Below are 14,937 nucleotides of genomic sequence, written 5' to 3'. Positions count from 1 at the left end.
TTCATCCTGTTTCCCCCTGGAGTGACGTTTGCAGATGGGACTCTCACTTCTAGAAGTGTGTCTACTTCAAGAGTTAATAATGAGGATCATAAAAACAATGGCTATTGCCATTTGTTGAGTTGTATCACTGGCCAGGGTCTATACTAGGTATATTACAGATCTTTGCATTTAATCCTTACAACAACCCCACAAAAGGGTGTATTATGATCCCCTATTATAGATAGGCTCAACATTATATGCCTTGCTCACAGATCACTGCTAAGAAATGGTGGACCTGGGATTTAAATCTAGATCTGTTCCCAAAGTCCTTGCTGTTACCCACCACATTTATACTGCCTCCCACATGCTATGTCACCTCCCAAGTTGAGCAACTCCAAGTTGCAATTCAATGCTGTATAGCAGGTGATATCTATAAGCAAATTTGCTACATGATAACAGTGCTATGCATTGTGCACTGTTTTGATGATTCTCTGTTGCATTTGATACTCACAAAACTCTGTTAAGGATGGAATAAAGGATATTATGAGCCCTATTTCTCCCACTAGAAAAACTGAGCTGCTGGGAGATGAAGTGATTTGTCCAAGGTCATAAGTTAAGAAATGATCCCAAGTCAGGTGAGAACCCAGTTTTAATTTTATATATATAATATATATATATATATATATATATTTATATTTTATTTTATATATATATATTTATTTTTTATATATATATATATATATATATATATATATATACATATATATATATATATATACACTAGAGGCCCAGTGCACAAAATTCGTGCATGGGGGGGGGGTCCCCTCAACCCAGCCTATACCCTCTCCAATCTGGGACCCCTCAGGGATTGTCTGACTGCCAGTTTAGGCCTGATCCCTCTCACAATCCTGGACCACTAGCTCCTAATCGCTCACCTGCCTGCCGGCCTGGTTGCCCCTAACTCTCCCCCCCCCCCGCCCCCGCTGGCCTGATCACCCCTTACTGCCTCTGCGTGCCAGCCTGATTGCCCCTACCTGCCCCCCTCCGCTGGCCTGGTCGCCCCCAACTGCCCTCCTCTGCTGGCCTGGTCACCCCCAACTGACCACCCTGCCGACCTGGTCGCCGCTCACAATCCCCCCCCCTCCCCCCGCCCCCCGCCTTGCCAGCCTGGTCGCTCCACGCAGCCTGCTTGTTCAGTTGTTTGGTCGTCCCTCACTAACTCCCCTGCCGGCCTGGTTAAAGGCAGCCATCTTGTGAGGGTATGAGGGTTAATTTGTATGTTACCTCTTTATTATATAGGATCTATATCTATATCTATATCTATATCTATATCTATATCTATATCTATATCTATATATCTATATCTATATCTATATCTATATCTATATCTATAAAAAGCCAGCGACTGTAATGGCCATAACAACCATAATGACCGGTCACTATGATGCCCACTGTGGCCAGCGAACCAACCTGATCAGGGGATGGGGCCAGCCGGCCAACTTTGCGGCCCCTCCCCCCTGCCGGCTTGCCCCTGATTGGACTCTCCCACCCCAATCAAGAGCGGGCTGCTGGCCAAACGCCCCCTCCCTCCCCCCCCCCCCCCCTGGCCCCACCCCAGATCGGTCCCCCCACCCCATTCAGGGGCGGGGACAGCCGGCCCACCACCCACATCCCCTCCCCATGGCCGGCCCCACCCCCAATCGGCCCCCCAATCCTAATCGGGGGCAGGGCCAGCTGGCCAATCACCTTCGGCCCCTTCCCCAGCTGGCCCAGCCCTGATTGGGCCCTGATCGGGCAGGCTGGCTAGCCAACCTCCTGCCATCTCCTCCTCCCTACAGGCCAAGCCCCCATCCACCCCGATGGTGGCTGGGCCAGCCAGACCCCACCTGTACACGAATTCATGCTGCACTGGGTCTCTAGTGTGTGTGTGTGTGTGTGTGTGTGTGTGTGTGTGTGTGTGTGTGTGTGTTTGTTTATTTATTTATTTATTTATTTTTCTTTGCTCTTCCATTCTTCCATGTATACTTGTGCTGCTTGGATGGCAGAATATGGCCACACACATTTTATTATGATTGCTGATTTAACCCTGAGTTATGTGAAGAGTTTGCAGTTACAAACTCATTTCAGTTTCTCAGCTGTAGGTATGTCAGTCTCATTCATTCAGTAAGCATTGCCTGACCCCAGGTTTCGCCAGGCATTGTGTGGGAAGGGAGGGGTAGATAAGATATGACTTTGTCCTGAGGACAAAGACACCTTCCAATGGATATGACAATCACTTTGTAAAGAGAATATTCCTCTCCAGTGGAAAAGGGGTGTCCTAATGGAATACAAAAACTTCTGAGAAGCACAAAGGAAAAAGGAAATAACTGGGTCTGGGAAAGTTTCATGGTGGAGGTGACTTTTGAGCTTGGTCTCAATGGACTAACTTGGAAATGAAAAGCCTGCGTCACTGAGAATTCTGCAAAGAACCTCATAATTTTATAACTTCATTAGGTTTCTTAAAAATAGGCTTGTTGCTACGGCTTCTTAGGGAGTAGTAGCATAAATTATTTACTGGAGTACTTAAAATATCAACATCAATAAATTCCACGGCAGCTTCACAAATACTCTGACCAGTTGGATAAGCCAATCCTATATGATAAAAGCCTAATATGCTAAGTGTCCAGTCATCTGGTTGTCCATTCTACCAATCAAACTGTAATATGTTAATGATATGCTAAGGCCGCTCCACCGCTCGCTATGATGTGCACTGACCATCAGGGGGCAGACGCTCCGACCAGTAGGTTAGCTTGCTGCTGGGGTCTGGCCAATCGGGACTGAGTGAGAAGGGCCAGACACATCCGGGAGCCTTCCCTCATTCCTCCCCAGCCCCAATCGTGCACCAGTGGGGTCCCTCGGCCTGGCTTGTGCCCTCTCACAATCTGGGACCCCTCAAACCAGGCTGAGGGACCCCACTGGTGCACCAAGCCTCTAGTTTGAAATAATCGTTTTCAAGTTACTCAAATGTTCCAATTCTACAAAGCTGCTAAGAATTCTTTAAAACAAATCAGAAGGCCAGAATAATCATGTCAACTTTCTAAACATCAGCCATTTCAGACAGAGTAAGACTCTATGCCTCCAGCATCTCCTGTCCTTTTATTGACATAAAGAGGTCTTTTCTTTCACAGTTGGTTCTTAGGGCGTTCTACTCTTCTCTTCCAACCAAGCTTAAGCGTTTCCTATTGTAAGTGCCACTGAATTGTACCACTTGAATATTAAGAGCCCAAATGTGTATTGTGAAATGTTTGGACTATTTGGAGCTGGAAGGAAAAGAACCTTCCAAGTTTAGAAACTGAAACTCATAAGAGCCAAACCCTTGGGGCAGCCCAGGAAGAGACTGCTCTCTATCCTGCTGTGGTCCACCGGTGATGGGGTTTTTCTGCTAGCTGAAACCAGGCTTGACCTAGCACAGTGGTCGGCAAACTCATTAGTCAACAGAGCCAAATATCAACAGTACAACGGTTGACATTTCTTTTGAGAGCCACATTTGTTAAACTTAAACTATATAGGTAGGTACATTGTTATTAACTTAATTAGGGTACTCCTAAGCTGGCCTTTGCTAAAAATGTGGTATTTTGTGGAAGAGCCGCACTCAAGGGGCCAAAGAGCCTCATGTGGCTCGCGAGCCATGGTTTGCCGACCACTGACCTAGCACAATGGATTGAATGTGTGTCTCTTTCAAAATCTGTAAGTTGAACTCCTAACTCCTAAGGTGGTGGTAGTAGGAGGTGGGGCCTTTGGCAGGTAATTAGGTCATGAATGGGATCAGAGCCCTTTTAAAGGGGACCCCAAAGAGCTCTCTGGCTCTCCTTTTTTGATGTGAGGGTGCAAGGAGAAGCCAGTAGTCTGCAACAAAAGAGAGTTCTGGCTAGACCCTGACCATGCTGGCACCCTAATCTTGGACTTTCCAGTCTCGAGCACTGTGAGGAATAAGTTTCTGTTGTTTACAAGCCACCAGTCTATGTGTGTGTTAAGCATACCAAGTGGATTAGGATACCTAGAGCCTAGATCATGTAGATCTCAGCTAGAAATGCCCTTCTCTCGTGTGTTTTAATTTAGGTGTTTGGTTTGTTTTCTGGGTGTGACAAGATATATTGACACCCTCTACTCATAACCAAGATGGAACGTTCCTTCTGATTCTTGACTGACGGAAGAAGAAGGTCCAGATCTGGAGGGTTGCAGGGCGTCAGAACCGGGGTAAGATCTTGATATTCCTGGTGGAGTATCCCACCTTCAAGCAGCCTTTGAAGAACAGAACAAGGGGCAGGGCGTCCTAGAACAGCTCCGCAGCACTGAGGATTGCCTATGAGTATCCATATGTTGTTGAGAATTTAAAAGTGAATTGCTTGGCGGAAGTGTTCAGGAGTATAATAGGCTGCCTGGGGGTATTTAAGAATAGGCTGGGTGGGCATTTGGGGAGTCATGCATAATTTAAGGGTTGGACTGAAGACCCTAAGATCCCTTCCAACTTCCAGATTCAGTTATTTGCTTATCTTTGGTTAACTTGTGCATGCCTCATGCTTGCACTTACCACATTGTTCTGTAACTATATTCCCAGATATGTGTCTCCCCGACAAGGTTAAAAACTCCTTGGAGGAAGGGAGATATTTATCCTTTTATATTCCAAGCATTTAGCACAGTGACTAATACATAGGAGATGCTAAGTAAATATTTATCAAATGAATGAATGAATTCATTTTGTATATCTCTGTCTCTCTATTTATGTTAATGTATATCTTGATTTACAGTATAAGTTATCAGCAAATGGACTTGCTTGCCATGAGGGTGTTCATATTCCCTAGAACCCGTGGTTGCTTGAATACTTGAATGATGGTAGATGCTTTTTGGTTCCCCAAAAGTGGCACTTCTGGTTAATTGATTCCTTCTCTACAGATGGAGCTCTATCATGGCAGTTAAGGCAGAGTCCAAGTATGGCCAGGACTTTTCTGCATTTATATTCCTAAATGAAGCCCCCCTTGGTCAGAAATGAACCTGGAGCTGTTGGTTAGAGGTCAAGGGGGGCTCAGCTGCATTAGGTGGGCAGGTGTCTCCTGTGTAGTTTCATCCCAAGCTTGGGGAGGGAGGCAGGTGAATGAGGGGGTTCTGCTGGCATGCTGGGCAGAGGAGCAGGTATGCCAACTGAAGTAGGAGTTTAAGTGGGAGAATCTCAGCAAGTTAGACTGGCTGAGGTGAGAATGAGGTCAAGAATCAGGGGCAGATAGGGTGTGGTTTTTAGGTGGAGAAATTTCCAAAGAAGCAGAGGCAGAGGGTGAGGTAGCAAAGAGAATACTTTCCAAATGGATATGCTAAACTGAGATATGCTTGTGTCAAATATCATCATTCACTTATATTTTCACTTATTTAACAAACATATTGAATGATTACCTTGTGATAACCACTGTATAAATGCTAGGAGTACATAAGTAAGGATGTCTGCTCTCCACTACATAGAGTGTGGACTAAACTCTAGAGACGTATTAACAGTCAATCGCAGGATATAGTGTGATACATGCTGTAGTGGGGAAAGCACAGGGAAGTCTGAGGGGAACACGAGACCATATCTGAGATGAGATGTGAATGGTAAGTTGTAGTTAGCACTGTGAGGCAGGAAGAACGATCTTGCCAGAGCCCCAGGAATTGCTAAATAAACAAAAGACCAAACAGGGGAGCTTATTCAGGGATTGCAAATACTTCGCTACCATTGGACCTTGGATGCCATGTTAAGTGGTCCAAACTGGCTCATGGGAATGATGAATCATTGAAGTATTTTAATCAAGAAGTGACGTGATCAGTCAGCCAGTGTTTCTCAGTGGTTGAGCACTGACCCATCCACAAAGAGGCACCACATCGATTCTCAGTCAGGGCACATGGTCAGGTTCCAGGCTCGATCCCCAATAGGGGGCACACAGGAGCCAGCCAATCAATGTTGATGTTTCCCTCTCATTGATGTTTCTGTCTCTCCCTCTCTCTTCCTCACTCTCTAAATCAATAAAAACACATTTAAAACAAAAACAACAACAACAACAACAACACACACACACACACACACACACACACACACACACACACACACACAAAAAATCCCTTTGCTTGAAAGAAAGAAGTTATGTGATCAGCTTTGTGCTTTAAAATATTACTGCAGCGAAGTGTGGAGAATGGTTGGAAGAAAGGGAGACCAAAGACCCACTGAAGTCTTTGCAGGGTCTCTGTGAGAGATGATAGTGGCTGAACTAAGGCCGAGGCAATGAAAACAGAGAAGCAGATGCATTCTTGAGACATTTGAAAGGTAGAATGTACTAAGCATGGTGATTGATTGGATGTGAGATGTAATCAGTCAATCAAGGATGGCCAGTTTCTGACTCAGGTAGCTGGGAGGATGGCTCGCTCCATAGGCAGCTCTGAAAAGGGAGGAAGATGTGTTGGTTTAAGGAGAGTTCTGGTCGTCGGGAGAGCTATAGAGTGAAGCCTCCTTAAGTCCAATGATCCAACAGGATTCACACCACTCTCAGCTTAGACAGGTCTCTGCTGGGAACTTAATGGTATTTAACATCTGACTAAGGGTCGTATTCACTGGTCATTATAATTTATTCATCCATTCAGTCAGCCAATATTTATTAAATATCAATTATGTATTAATAATATTCCAACATTCCATAGATCCTAGTGTCCAACTATCCAGGTGGCTTAGTTCTTCTCTCTCCCTCTCCTTTCACTCTCCGCCCCCTTTTTAAATAATTTTAATAATTTTTAAAATTATTAAAGCTGACACTAAAATAATTTTTTGCTAATTATTTTAGTTTCAGCTTTATTGAGGTATATTTGACAAATAATATTTAAAGATATTTAAAGTGTGCATTGTGATGATTTGATATAAGTATACATTGTGAGGGGATTCCTCCCATCTAGTGAATAAATCCTTCATCTCTCTTACCTTTTTTTGTAAACATATTTAAGTCCTACTCTTTCAACCAATTTCAGTTACACAATACAGAGTTATCAACCATAGTCACCATGTTATACTTTAGCTCCTCAGAACTTATTTATTTTATAACCAAAAGTTTGTACACTTTTACCACCTTCTCCCAATTCCCCCCACCTTCCTGTCCCTGGCAACCATTTTTCTGCTCAATTTCTGTGAGTTTTGTGGGTTGTTTTTTTCTTTTCAGAGTCCACATAGAAGTGATACCATTCAGCATTTGTCTTCCTCTGTCTAGCTTATTTCACTTAGTGTAATGCCCTTCAGGTCCATTTATGTTGTCCCAAATAGCAGGATTGCCTTCTTTCTTGTGGCTGAACAATATTCCTGTGAGTGTGTGTGTGTGTGTGTGTGTGTGTGTGTGTGTGTGTGTAAATATAACATGTTAGCCACTCATCTGTAAACAAGCCACTTAGGTTGTTTCCATCTCTTGCCTACTGTGAATCATGTGGAAATGAACACAGGGTACAGACATCTCTTTGAAAAAGTGCTCCTTAAAGCCAGAAGTACAACTGTAAGTTTTCAGCAGGCTTTTCCACTCATGCCACCCCACCTTATCCTACATGCTGCTGTTTGAGCTGCTTTAGAGAAAAGCATTTACTCACTTCCTATTTCCAGGGTTACATTAAATTTTTTCTCTCTTTTTAGTTTCTTCTTCATGAACTTAGTCATTGACAGGATTTTTTTGTTTTGTTGAGAGAAAGAGAGAGGGAGAGAGAGAGAGAGAGAGAGAGAGAGAGAGAGAGAGAGAGAGAGAGACATCGATGTGAGAGAGACAAATCTATCAGTTGACCCCCCCACAGGCCCCGACCAGGGGCTCTTTGGTGCATGGGCTGATGCGCTAACCACTGTGCAACCAACCGGCCAGGTCAGTCATTGACAGAGTTTTGTCTTGGATAAAGGTTAAACACATTATAGAAAACCGTGGACAATTTGTTGTACATGGCCAGAGGCCTGGAAAATATTTTCTTGGCTCCCGAGTTTCGTGACCCACTCTGGGGCTTCCTGGGCCTGAAGTGATGGTGTTAGAGTTACAGTAACAGATGTGATTGATCAAAATATTCCTCGAAATACTTGTGTTTGATGCAATTTCATTTCATGTTTTATGCTTGGCTCTCTCAAGCAGAGGTGTGAAATTCAGGCCACAGAGAAATTTGCAGGGTTTGCAGATTGAAGTTAAAGCACTCAACATGAACCTATGTAGACTGGATTAATAAAGTAAAATGCATGGATGTGGGAACCTAACCTCACACATCCAGAGATGTCATCTTGCAAATCTGTTTCCTGGGGTCAGGGGGTGCCTAGACCACTGGGCCAAGAAGGATGGGAAACCTCTCCAGCCCTGGCTGGTGTGCTCAGTGGTTAGAACATCAGCCCACGCACTGAAAGGTCTCAGGTTCAATTCCCCATCAGGGGCACATATCTAGGTCGCAGGATTGATCCCCGGCTGGCTGGGGTACATGCAGGAGGCAACCAATGGATGTATTTCTTTCACATCGATGTTTCACTCTCGCTCTCACTCTCTCTAAATATCAAGGAAAAAAAATATCCTCGTTGAGGATTAAAAAACAAACAAATCACTCTCCAATTAAAAAAATAAAGCTCTATTTTTGTCAAACGGAGCTTTTAGACTCTCACTTCTCAGGCATCCTGCAAGGATTAATGAAATGGTTTTGAGTGACCAATCCGTTGTCAATAAATGTTGCCTTTGAAGAATGTAGTATTATTATTAATGTTATTCCATAATTGATGAAGATACAAGGTGTTAAATAGTTCAGTTGATTAGATGACAGTACTAGTGTGATCATGGCCCGAGACTGGATTTCTATTCCAGACATGTTTTCCCTTTTGCACAGAGAACACGTTCTCTTCCAATGGCAGACACCTCGACCTCAATCAGCCACCTCTCACTGCTGAGGCTGACGCCGCCCTTTGCTCATGCATAAATAATGCATATTTCTCGGCCCACGGATGTGGGCGGAGAGGCTGCCTTTGTATGTGGAAGCGTATTATCATAGGCTGCAATTCCTGAGAGACTGAACAGGTCTTTGGCAACATCTAGTCCCAATTTCTTCACTTAACGTTGAGGAAATTAAGTCCAGAGAATAAGTGGTTTGCCCAAACTCACCCAGTTAGTACCAGAGTCAGGGCTAAAATCAGGATTTATTGAAAAGTCCAATGTTTTCACCATGGCATTGTGCCATATCCATTCTGGTCTCGGATTCCCTTCTAACACTTGGAGTGTTCGCATTAAACACAAGTCCCTAGGGAGCCAGTGCCCAGTAAAGTGCAGTGCCATCTTTGGTACCTCCTGGTGTTAGACTAGAGACTTTTGGTGGTTTGTTGCGATTCCCAAGAGTGCCACACTTCTCTAGGCAGATGGCCGAAAAGCAAGTCAGTCTGCCACGACTGCCCGTCGGGCCGCTGTGCGGGAGCCTGCAGGGCAAATGCGAACAGCATTCTGGAGACCAAGTCAAGCCAGGTGCTCTGATTACAACAAATGATAATGGCTGCCCATCGTAATTAGGCGACAGGATTTCTGCCGGTGGATGTTCCACTTGCTGCATCCGCTGATTAGGTCCATCAGTCACGTTCAATTACTCAGCCGCATCCATTTGAGGGCCTGCTACCCGCAGAGCGGTATGAAGAGCTCTGTGATGTGGGCAGCAGTTTGGCCGTGAGTTGTAATTTTCCCAGATACAGTTTATGAGGGGGATGTTCCCCAGGCTGGGCTTCTTGGGGGCAGCCAGCAAGGTGTCCTTCTCAGGAGACCCGAGGGCCCTGTGACCTGTGACTTTTTATCATCATTTTCAAGAGGAAATATAAGATTAGTCTCCATGGCCCTTTTTGGCCCTGGAATTTTCCTTTAAAATAATATAATATATTTTTTCAGCCTATAAAAAGAATGCATGTTTATTCTGGAAAGTGCAGAAAATTACAATAAAAAATAAAAAGCACTCATATTTTCAATGCAATGATAGCTATTTCTAACTTTTCAATTCAAATATTTTTCCAGTCTGTTTCCCAGGCATATATAGTATATATGTATTTATTTTTATGAAATTGAGACCCTACTGAATCCTATGCTGAAATTCTAAGAGTCTACAAAATATGCAGAACTAAACAGTAAGTTTCTTGCTCAAAGCCTGGCATGTATTAGTTGCTCAATTAACAGTAAACATTTGTTCACTGGTGGAGAGAGAACTGTGGTTCCTGGACTTGAGCAGTCTCATTGGAAGATCTCACACTCAGGCCATGCCCAGATCTCGACAACAACCTTTGCATGTTAAAGAAACGTAATAAACTGGGAACGTACTCCTTTCCTTCAAGAAAGCCTCCCTTTCTCAAGAGAGCATCAACAGTAATTCATCTCCATTTTTGTGCACATTATTTATTTTAGGAGGCGTCATTTGATGTGAGAGCTGTACATATAAGAGACTTGCCGGAAGCATGGACCTCAGTGAAACATGGCCTTTGGAGGAAGGAGCCTGGTTGTCTCATGCTGGAATTCATCATTTTGCCAACACCAGAGGAGGTACGGCTGCTTTTGATGCCCCTAATACACGTGGTACTCTTCAACTCCTGAACTCATTGTACCCACCCAGCTATGCTCAGTCGGTGCCCAGTGCCATTTGTCATTTCAAAAGCAGTCGGTTGAGAGGAGGGGCCTGGACTCTGGAGTCAGCAGACCTGGGTTCAGATCCTAAATATTCTATTTACAAGGGATGTGGCCTTGAGAAAAATCTATCGTGTCCTCAGCTCTAACGTGAGAGTAAGAGTGCCAGCTTCGTAAGGCTGTGATAGGACCGTGAGTAATGTAAGCTGTCATTTACTGAGCCCTAGCCAGGTGGGAAGTTAGTCACATATATTTGAGCTCCTAATCTGTGTCAGGTATTGTGTTCCTGCTTATCTCTTTTCCCCTCATCTCCTCTCCTCCCTTCTCCCCAGCCATGCAAGGATTAGGGTTGAGGACAATGCAACCAGTATAAACAGAGTAGGCCAGCTCACCTTCCCTTCTTTTCCTTTGTCCTCGCATCTGATTAATGCAACTCGCCATTAAATGACGGGGCTGTTGTTACTGTACCGGAGTGCAGTATAAATGTAAGAACTATACCCTGACACAGAGCTGTGGTCCTCTGTCATGTCTAAGAGTTCAACCTTCTCCCATCCCCCATATTCTTAGAGATCTCCTTTGGAGGTAGGAGCCAGTCTATGGATGGAGAAATCGAAACTCACTGAAGTTAACACAGTCACATGGTGTTTTTAGTAAGGATATGCCTTCCATTTATTTGTTTATCCATTCGCTTGATAAATATTGAGTTTCTACTATGTGCCAAGCACTGGGAATACAAGAGAGAGAGAGGGCGAGGTAAACATCGAGATCACCAGACTACTCTCCCCGCTGTGCCCCAGTCTCTAAAATGGGGTGACATACAGCAAGGAGCATCTACTGAGCTTCTGCACTGCAGCTGCTACTGCATCTTTCTACCAAGTCTACTCCACACAATGGGAGAGTCCCCATTGAGACAATCAGTCTGTGATGATGGAGGTGTCCAAGGCAGAGTAGGTAGTATTGCTGCATGTGGGTGAAACACAGTAACAAGGAATCAGTGTGGCTGAAATTTGAAAATTCTTGTGGGCAGTTGGTGTTAGGTGCTTCTCAGAGGCATGGGCTGGGGTCCAGGGTAAGGGCTCAGGTCCTAAAGGACTAGGTAGAGGGCCCAAATGGGAGCCTCGCGAAAAGCTGGAGCGAGATAAGGAAACTCACACTCGGGAACAAAGTGGAAACCCGACTGTGCCAGACCTAAGTCAGAATTGGACGAACTACAAAAATCAGTTGTAATCATTTGTCAGGAAGATACATTATACCAGACACTATGCTAAGCTTTTTCTGTATAGATACAGACTTTCTCAACTCATTCTCACAACAACCTTATCTTCATTTTATTAATGAAAAAAACTGAGCTGGAGGAGGCTGAGAAACGTGTGCAAGGTCATTCGGCTGGAAAATGGCAGAGAGGGGGTTCAAACCTAGATCTGCCTAACCCCAAGTTACTGTAGGCTTCTGCCCCTCAATTCACTCTCCAACACTCCCTACTCTGCCTTCTCAGTTTCAGGCTCTGGTGGTCCCTGTTACAGATTTTTATTTTATTGCCACAGTGGAAAAGAGAACTAGCTCTGAGCAGGGTTGGGAAATAAACATGTTGTGGCAATTACCATCCAAGAACCTCCTATGGCCGCCTCAGTAATGCATTGCCAAGGCCTTGACCTACCTGCTCCAGAGCAGCTTTCCTCCACACCCCACACCCCTGTCCCACCTCTCCCACTCCTGGGCAGCACCAGCTGCTCTATCTCTGAGGCCCGATGTGGGCTAATGGGGTTGACATTTCTAGTGAAGTCCTAGGGAAAGTCCTGGAAGTATCCAGGCCTTGGGGTTTTTTTTCTTGGCTTCATGGAGTCCTCCAAGGACGGTGCTGTCTGCCTGGGAGGCCCAGTCATCCTGGTGAGTCACAGGCCTTGAGCTGGACCAAAATCCTTGCAACATCTGCTTTTGTATTATCCTCAGAGCATCCCAGGCTGCCAGGGAGGTGGGACCGCCTCCAGGAAACTACCTGGGGAGAATCCAGGAGGTCTGGGGGTGATCCGAAGTTTCTGGAGGAAAGTCCCCCTGCCACTCCTGCCTCCTTCGTGCCTAAAAATACCCTCCAGGACTTGGGCCAGGGGGTTTGGCAAACTTATTTTAAAGGCCTGGAAGACATTTTTCCAAACGAGATCATATGCAGTGCCTGACACACAAAACAGAAGGGGGGCCGTGTTGGGCCAGCCCGATTCTGACCGTCGCATCACAAGCGGATGTGGCTGTTGCTCTGATTTGCCAGCTGCCACACCGTAAGTGTGGGGATTGGTGCAGGTGGGGAGGCCTCCGCAGCCCTTCTCGATGAATCGGTAAAACACTTTTCCTGTTATATATATGCTCCCTCAGCTGTTTGGGATTCCTGCTGTCATCCACGCTTCCCAGGGGACTCCACCTGCTGTGGCTCCTGCTTAGAACACAGGCAGGAAGCCTGGGAAAGGTAACCTGGCAGTGGGGGCCAGGTGCATCTAGAAAGCCAGTGGTGCTGTTCCCATTATGCCCGTAAAATCAGGAAGCAGCAGATTTCCCTTCTCTGCCTCTCAAGGTCAGACATTTTACTAGTAAAATATTTTTCTTCATTGATTTCAGAGAGGAAGGGAGAGGGAGAGAAAAAGAGAAACATCATTGATGGGAGAGAATCATTGATTGACTGCCTCCTGCACGCCCCCTACTGGGGATCAAACCCGCAACCCTGGCATGTCCCCTGACTGGGAATTGAACCCGTGACCTTCTGGTTCATAAGTCAGTGCTCAACCACTGAGCCATGCCGGCCGGGCGGTCAGACAGAGTTTTAACATATCGGGAAGGAAGGAAGGAACTTTTTCTGAGAGCAGTCTGTGTCCCAAGCACTCCATGGGTGTTGTTTCATTTTATTCAAATTCTCATTGAAATCTTGTAAAGTAGTTATTATCTCCATTTTGCAGATAAGGAAACCAAGTCTCGTAATGTGGCAAGATAACTAAGCCAAGCTCACCCAGCAAAGGCCAGTAGAGCTCACATTCAAACTCAGGTCTTCATACCCCAGAGCTGTGCTCTGTCCATTTCAATTCTCTGTCAATTTCAAACAGCAACACTCTTGGGCATCTCCACCTTTCTGTGGTGCTTGATCCCTTTTGTCTATTTCTTTTGCATACAGTATGGTAAAAGGACAAAAATGATGGAATCTGTTCTCCATGATCTCTGATTGGCATTTTTTGAAACAAGATTCATAAAGGTCTATTCATTTTACAGAGCAGGTTTGGAGACTTATCAAAGACTAAAGGCCGGGTGCACAAATTCGTGCACCAGTGGGCTCCCTTGACCTGGCCTTGCAGGATTGGGCCGAATCTGGCTCTCTGACATCCCCCAAGGGGTCCCAGATTGAGAGAGGGTGCAGGCCAGGCCGAGGGATCCCACCGGTCCACTATTAGGGTCAGGGGGGAATGCAGGAGGTTGACCAGCCAGGGAGGGACTGCAGGAGGGCTCCACTGTCTGGCCTGTCTCACTCAGTCCTGATTGGCTGGACCCCAGCAGCAAGCTAACCTACCAGGCAGAGAGCCTGCCCCCTGGTGGTCAGTGCACGTCATAGTGAGCAGTTGAGTGGCCTTAGCATATCATTAGCAAATTATGCTTTGATTGGCTGAATGGATGACTGGACAACTGCACACTTAGCATATTAGGCTTTTATTATATAGGACTAGAGGCCCAGCACATGAAATCATGCATGGGTAGGGTCCCTAGCCTAGCCTGTGATCAGGGACATCTTCTGCCTGCTCACCAGTCCCCAGTCCTGCCCCGCCACCACCACCCACCCCAGCTCCTTTCACCAGTCCCCAGTCCCACCCCACTGCCGCCACCCACCCCAGTTCCCCTAGCCAGTCCCCAGTCCCACTCTGCTGCCACCCACCCCGGTTCCCCATTCACCATCTGGCGATTAGAGCCTGCAGGCCAGAGTGGGGAGGGGGATGGAGGGACCAAGAGGTGGTCAATGCACCTCATAGCGACTGGTCGAGTGGTCATTCTCGTCATTATGCCGTTATGGTTGCTGGGCTTTTATTATATAGGATTAGAGGCTGGAACCCAGGCCTCTGCTTCTCTCTCCAGCTGACTGCTGAGACCTTAAGCTTCTTGGAAAAATCATTTTAATATGAAAGAAGAGAGGCCCCTGTGCAGCCAAGAAGAATCTATTTGCAGTCCCCGAAAGAAGCAGTTTCCTCTCAGGCCTCTGTCCAGAGTGACCGGGTGGAAAAACGTGAGATTGGGGTGGTCTCTGCAGCTCAGCAGAAACTCACATTCATACTGTAGATGTCTTTGTTTTACTGCTTTAGTC

The 14,937-nt window shown here is 45.8% G+C and overlaps 1 protein-coding gene across 1 annotated transcript in view; it reads left to right on the top strand.

Annotated features, from left to right (window-relative positions):
- Positions 1 to 14,937, top strand: part of AMOTL1 (angiomotin like 1) — a 145,726-nt gene that overhangs the window by 14,007 nt on the left and 116,782 nt on the right. Inside the window, exons 2-3 of the mRNA XM_008149181.3 lie at positions 4,078 to 4,215; positions 10,395 to 10,529. Of these exons, the coding sequence (XP_008147403.3) occupies positions 10,445 to 10,529 (85 nt within the window). The 5' untranslated portion in view covers positions 4,078 to 4,215; positions 10,395 to 10,444. The remainder of the gene's footprint in view (positions 1 to 4,077; positions 4,216 to 10,394; positions 10,530 to 14,937) is intronic.

This window comes from Eptesicus fuscus, chromosome 13 (genome assembly GCF_027574615.1).
Source record: "Eptesicus fuscus isolate TK198812 chromosome 13, DD_ASM_mEF_20220401, whole genome shotgun sequence".
Taxonomy (NCBI): domain Eukaryota; kingdom Metazoa; phylum Chordata; class Mammalia; order Chiroptera; family Vespertilionidae; genus Eptesicus; species Eptesicus fuscus.
Note: the sequence above shows the minus strand (reverse complement) of the source record. Positions and strands in the feature narration are given on the sequence as shown.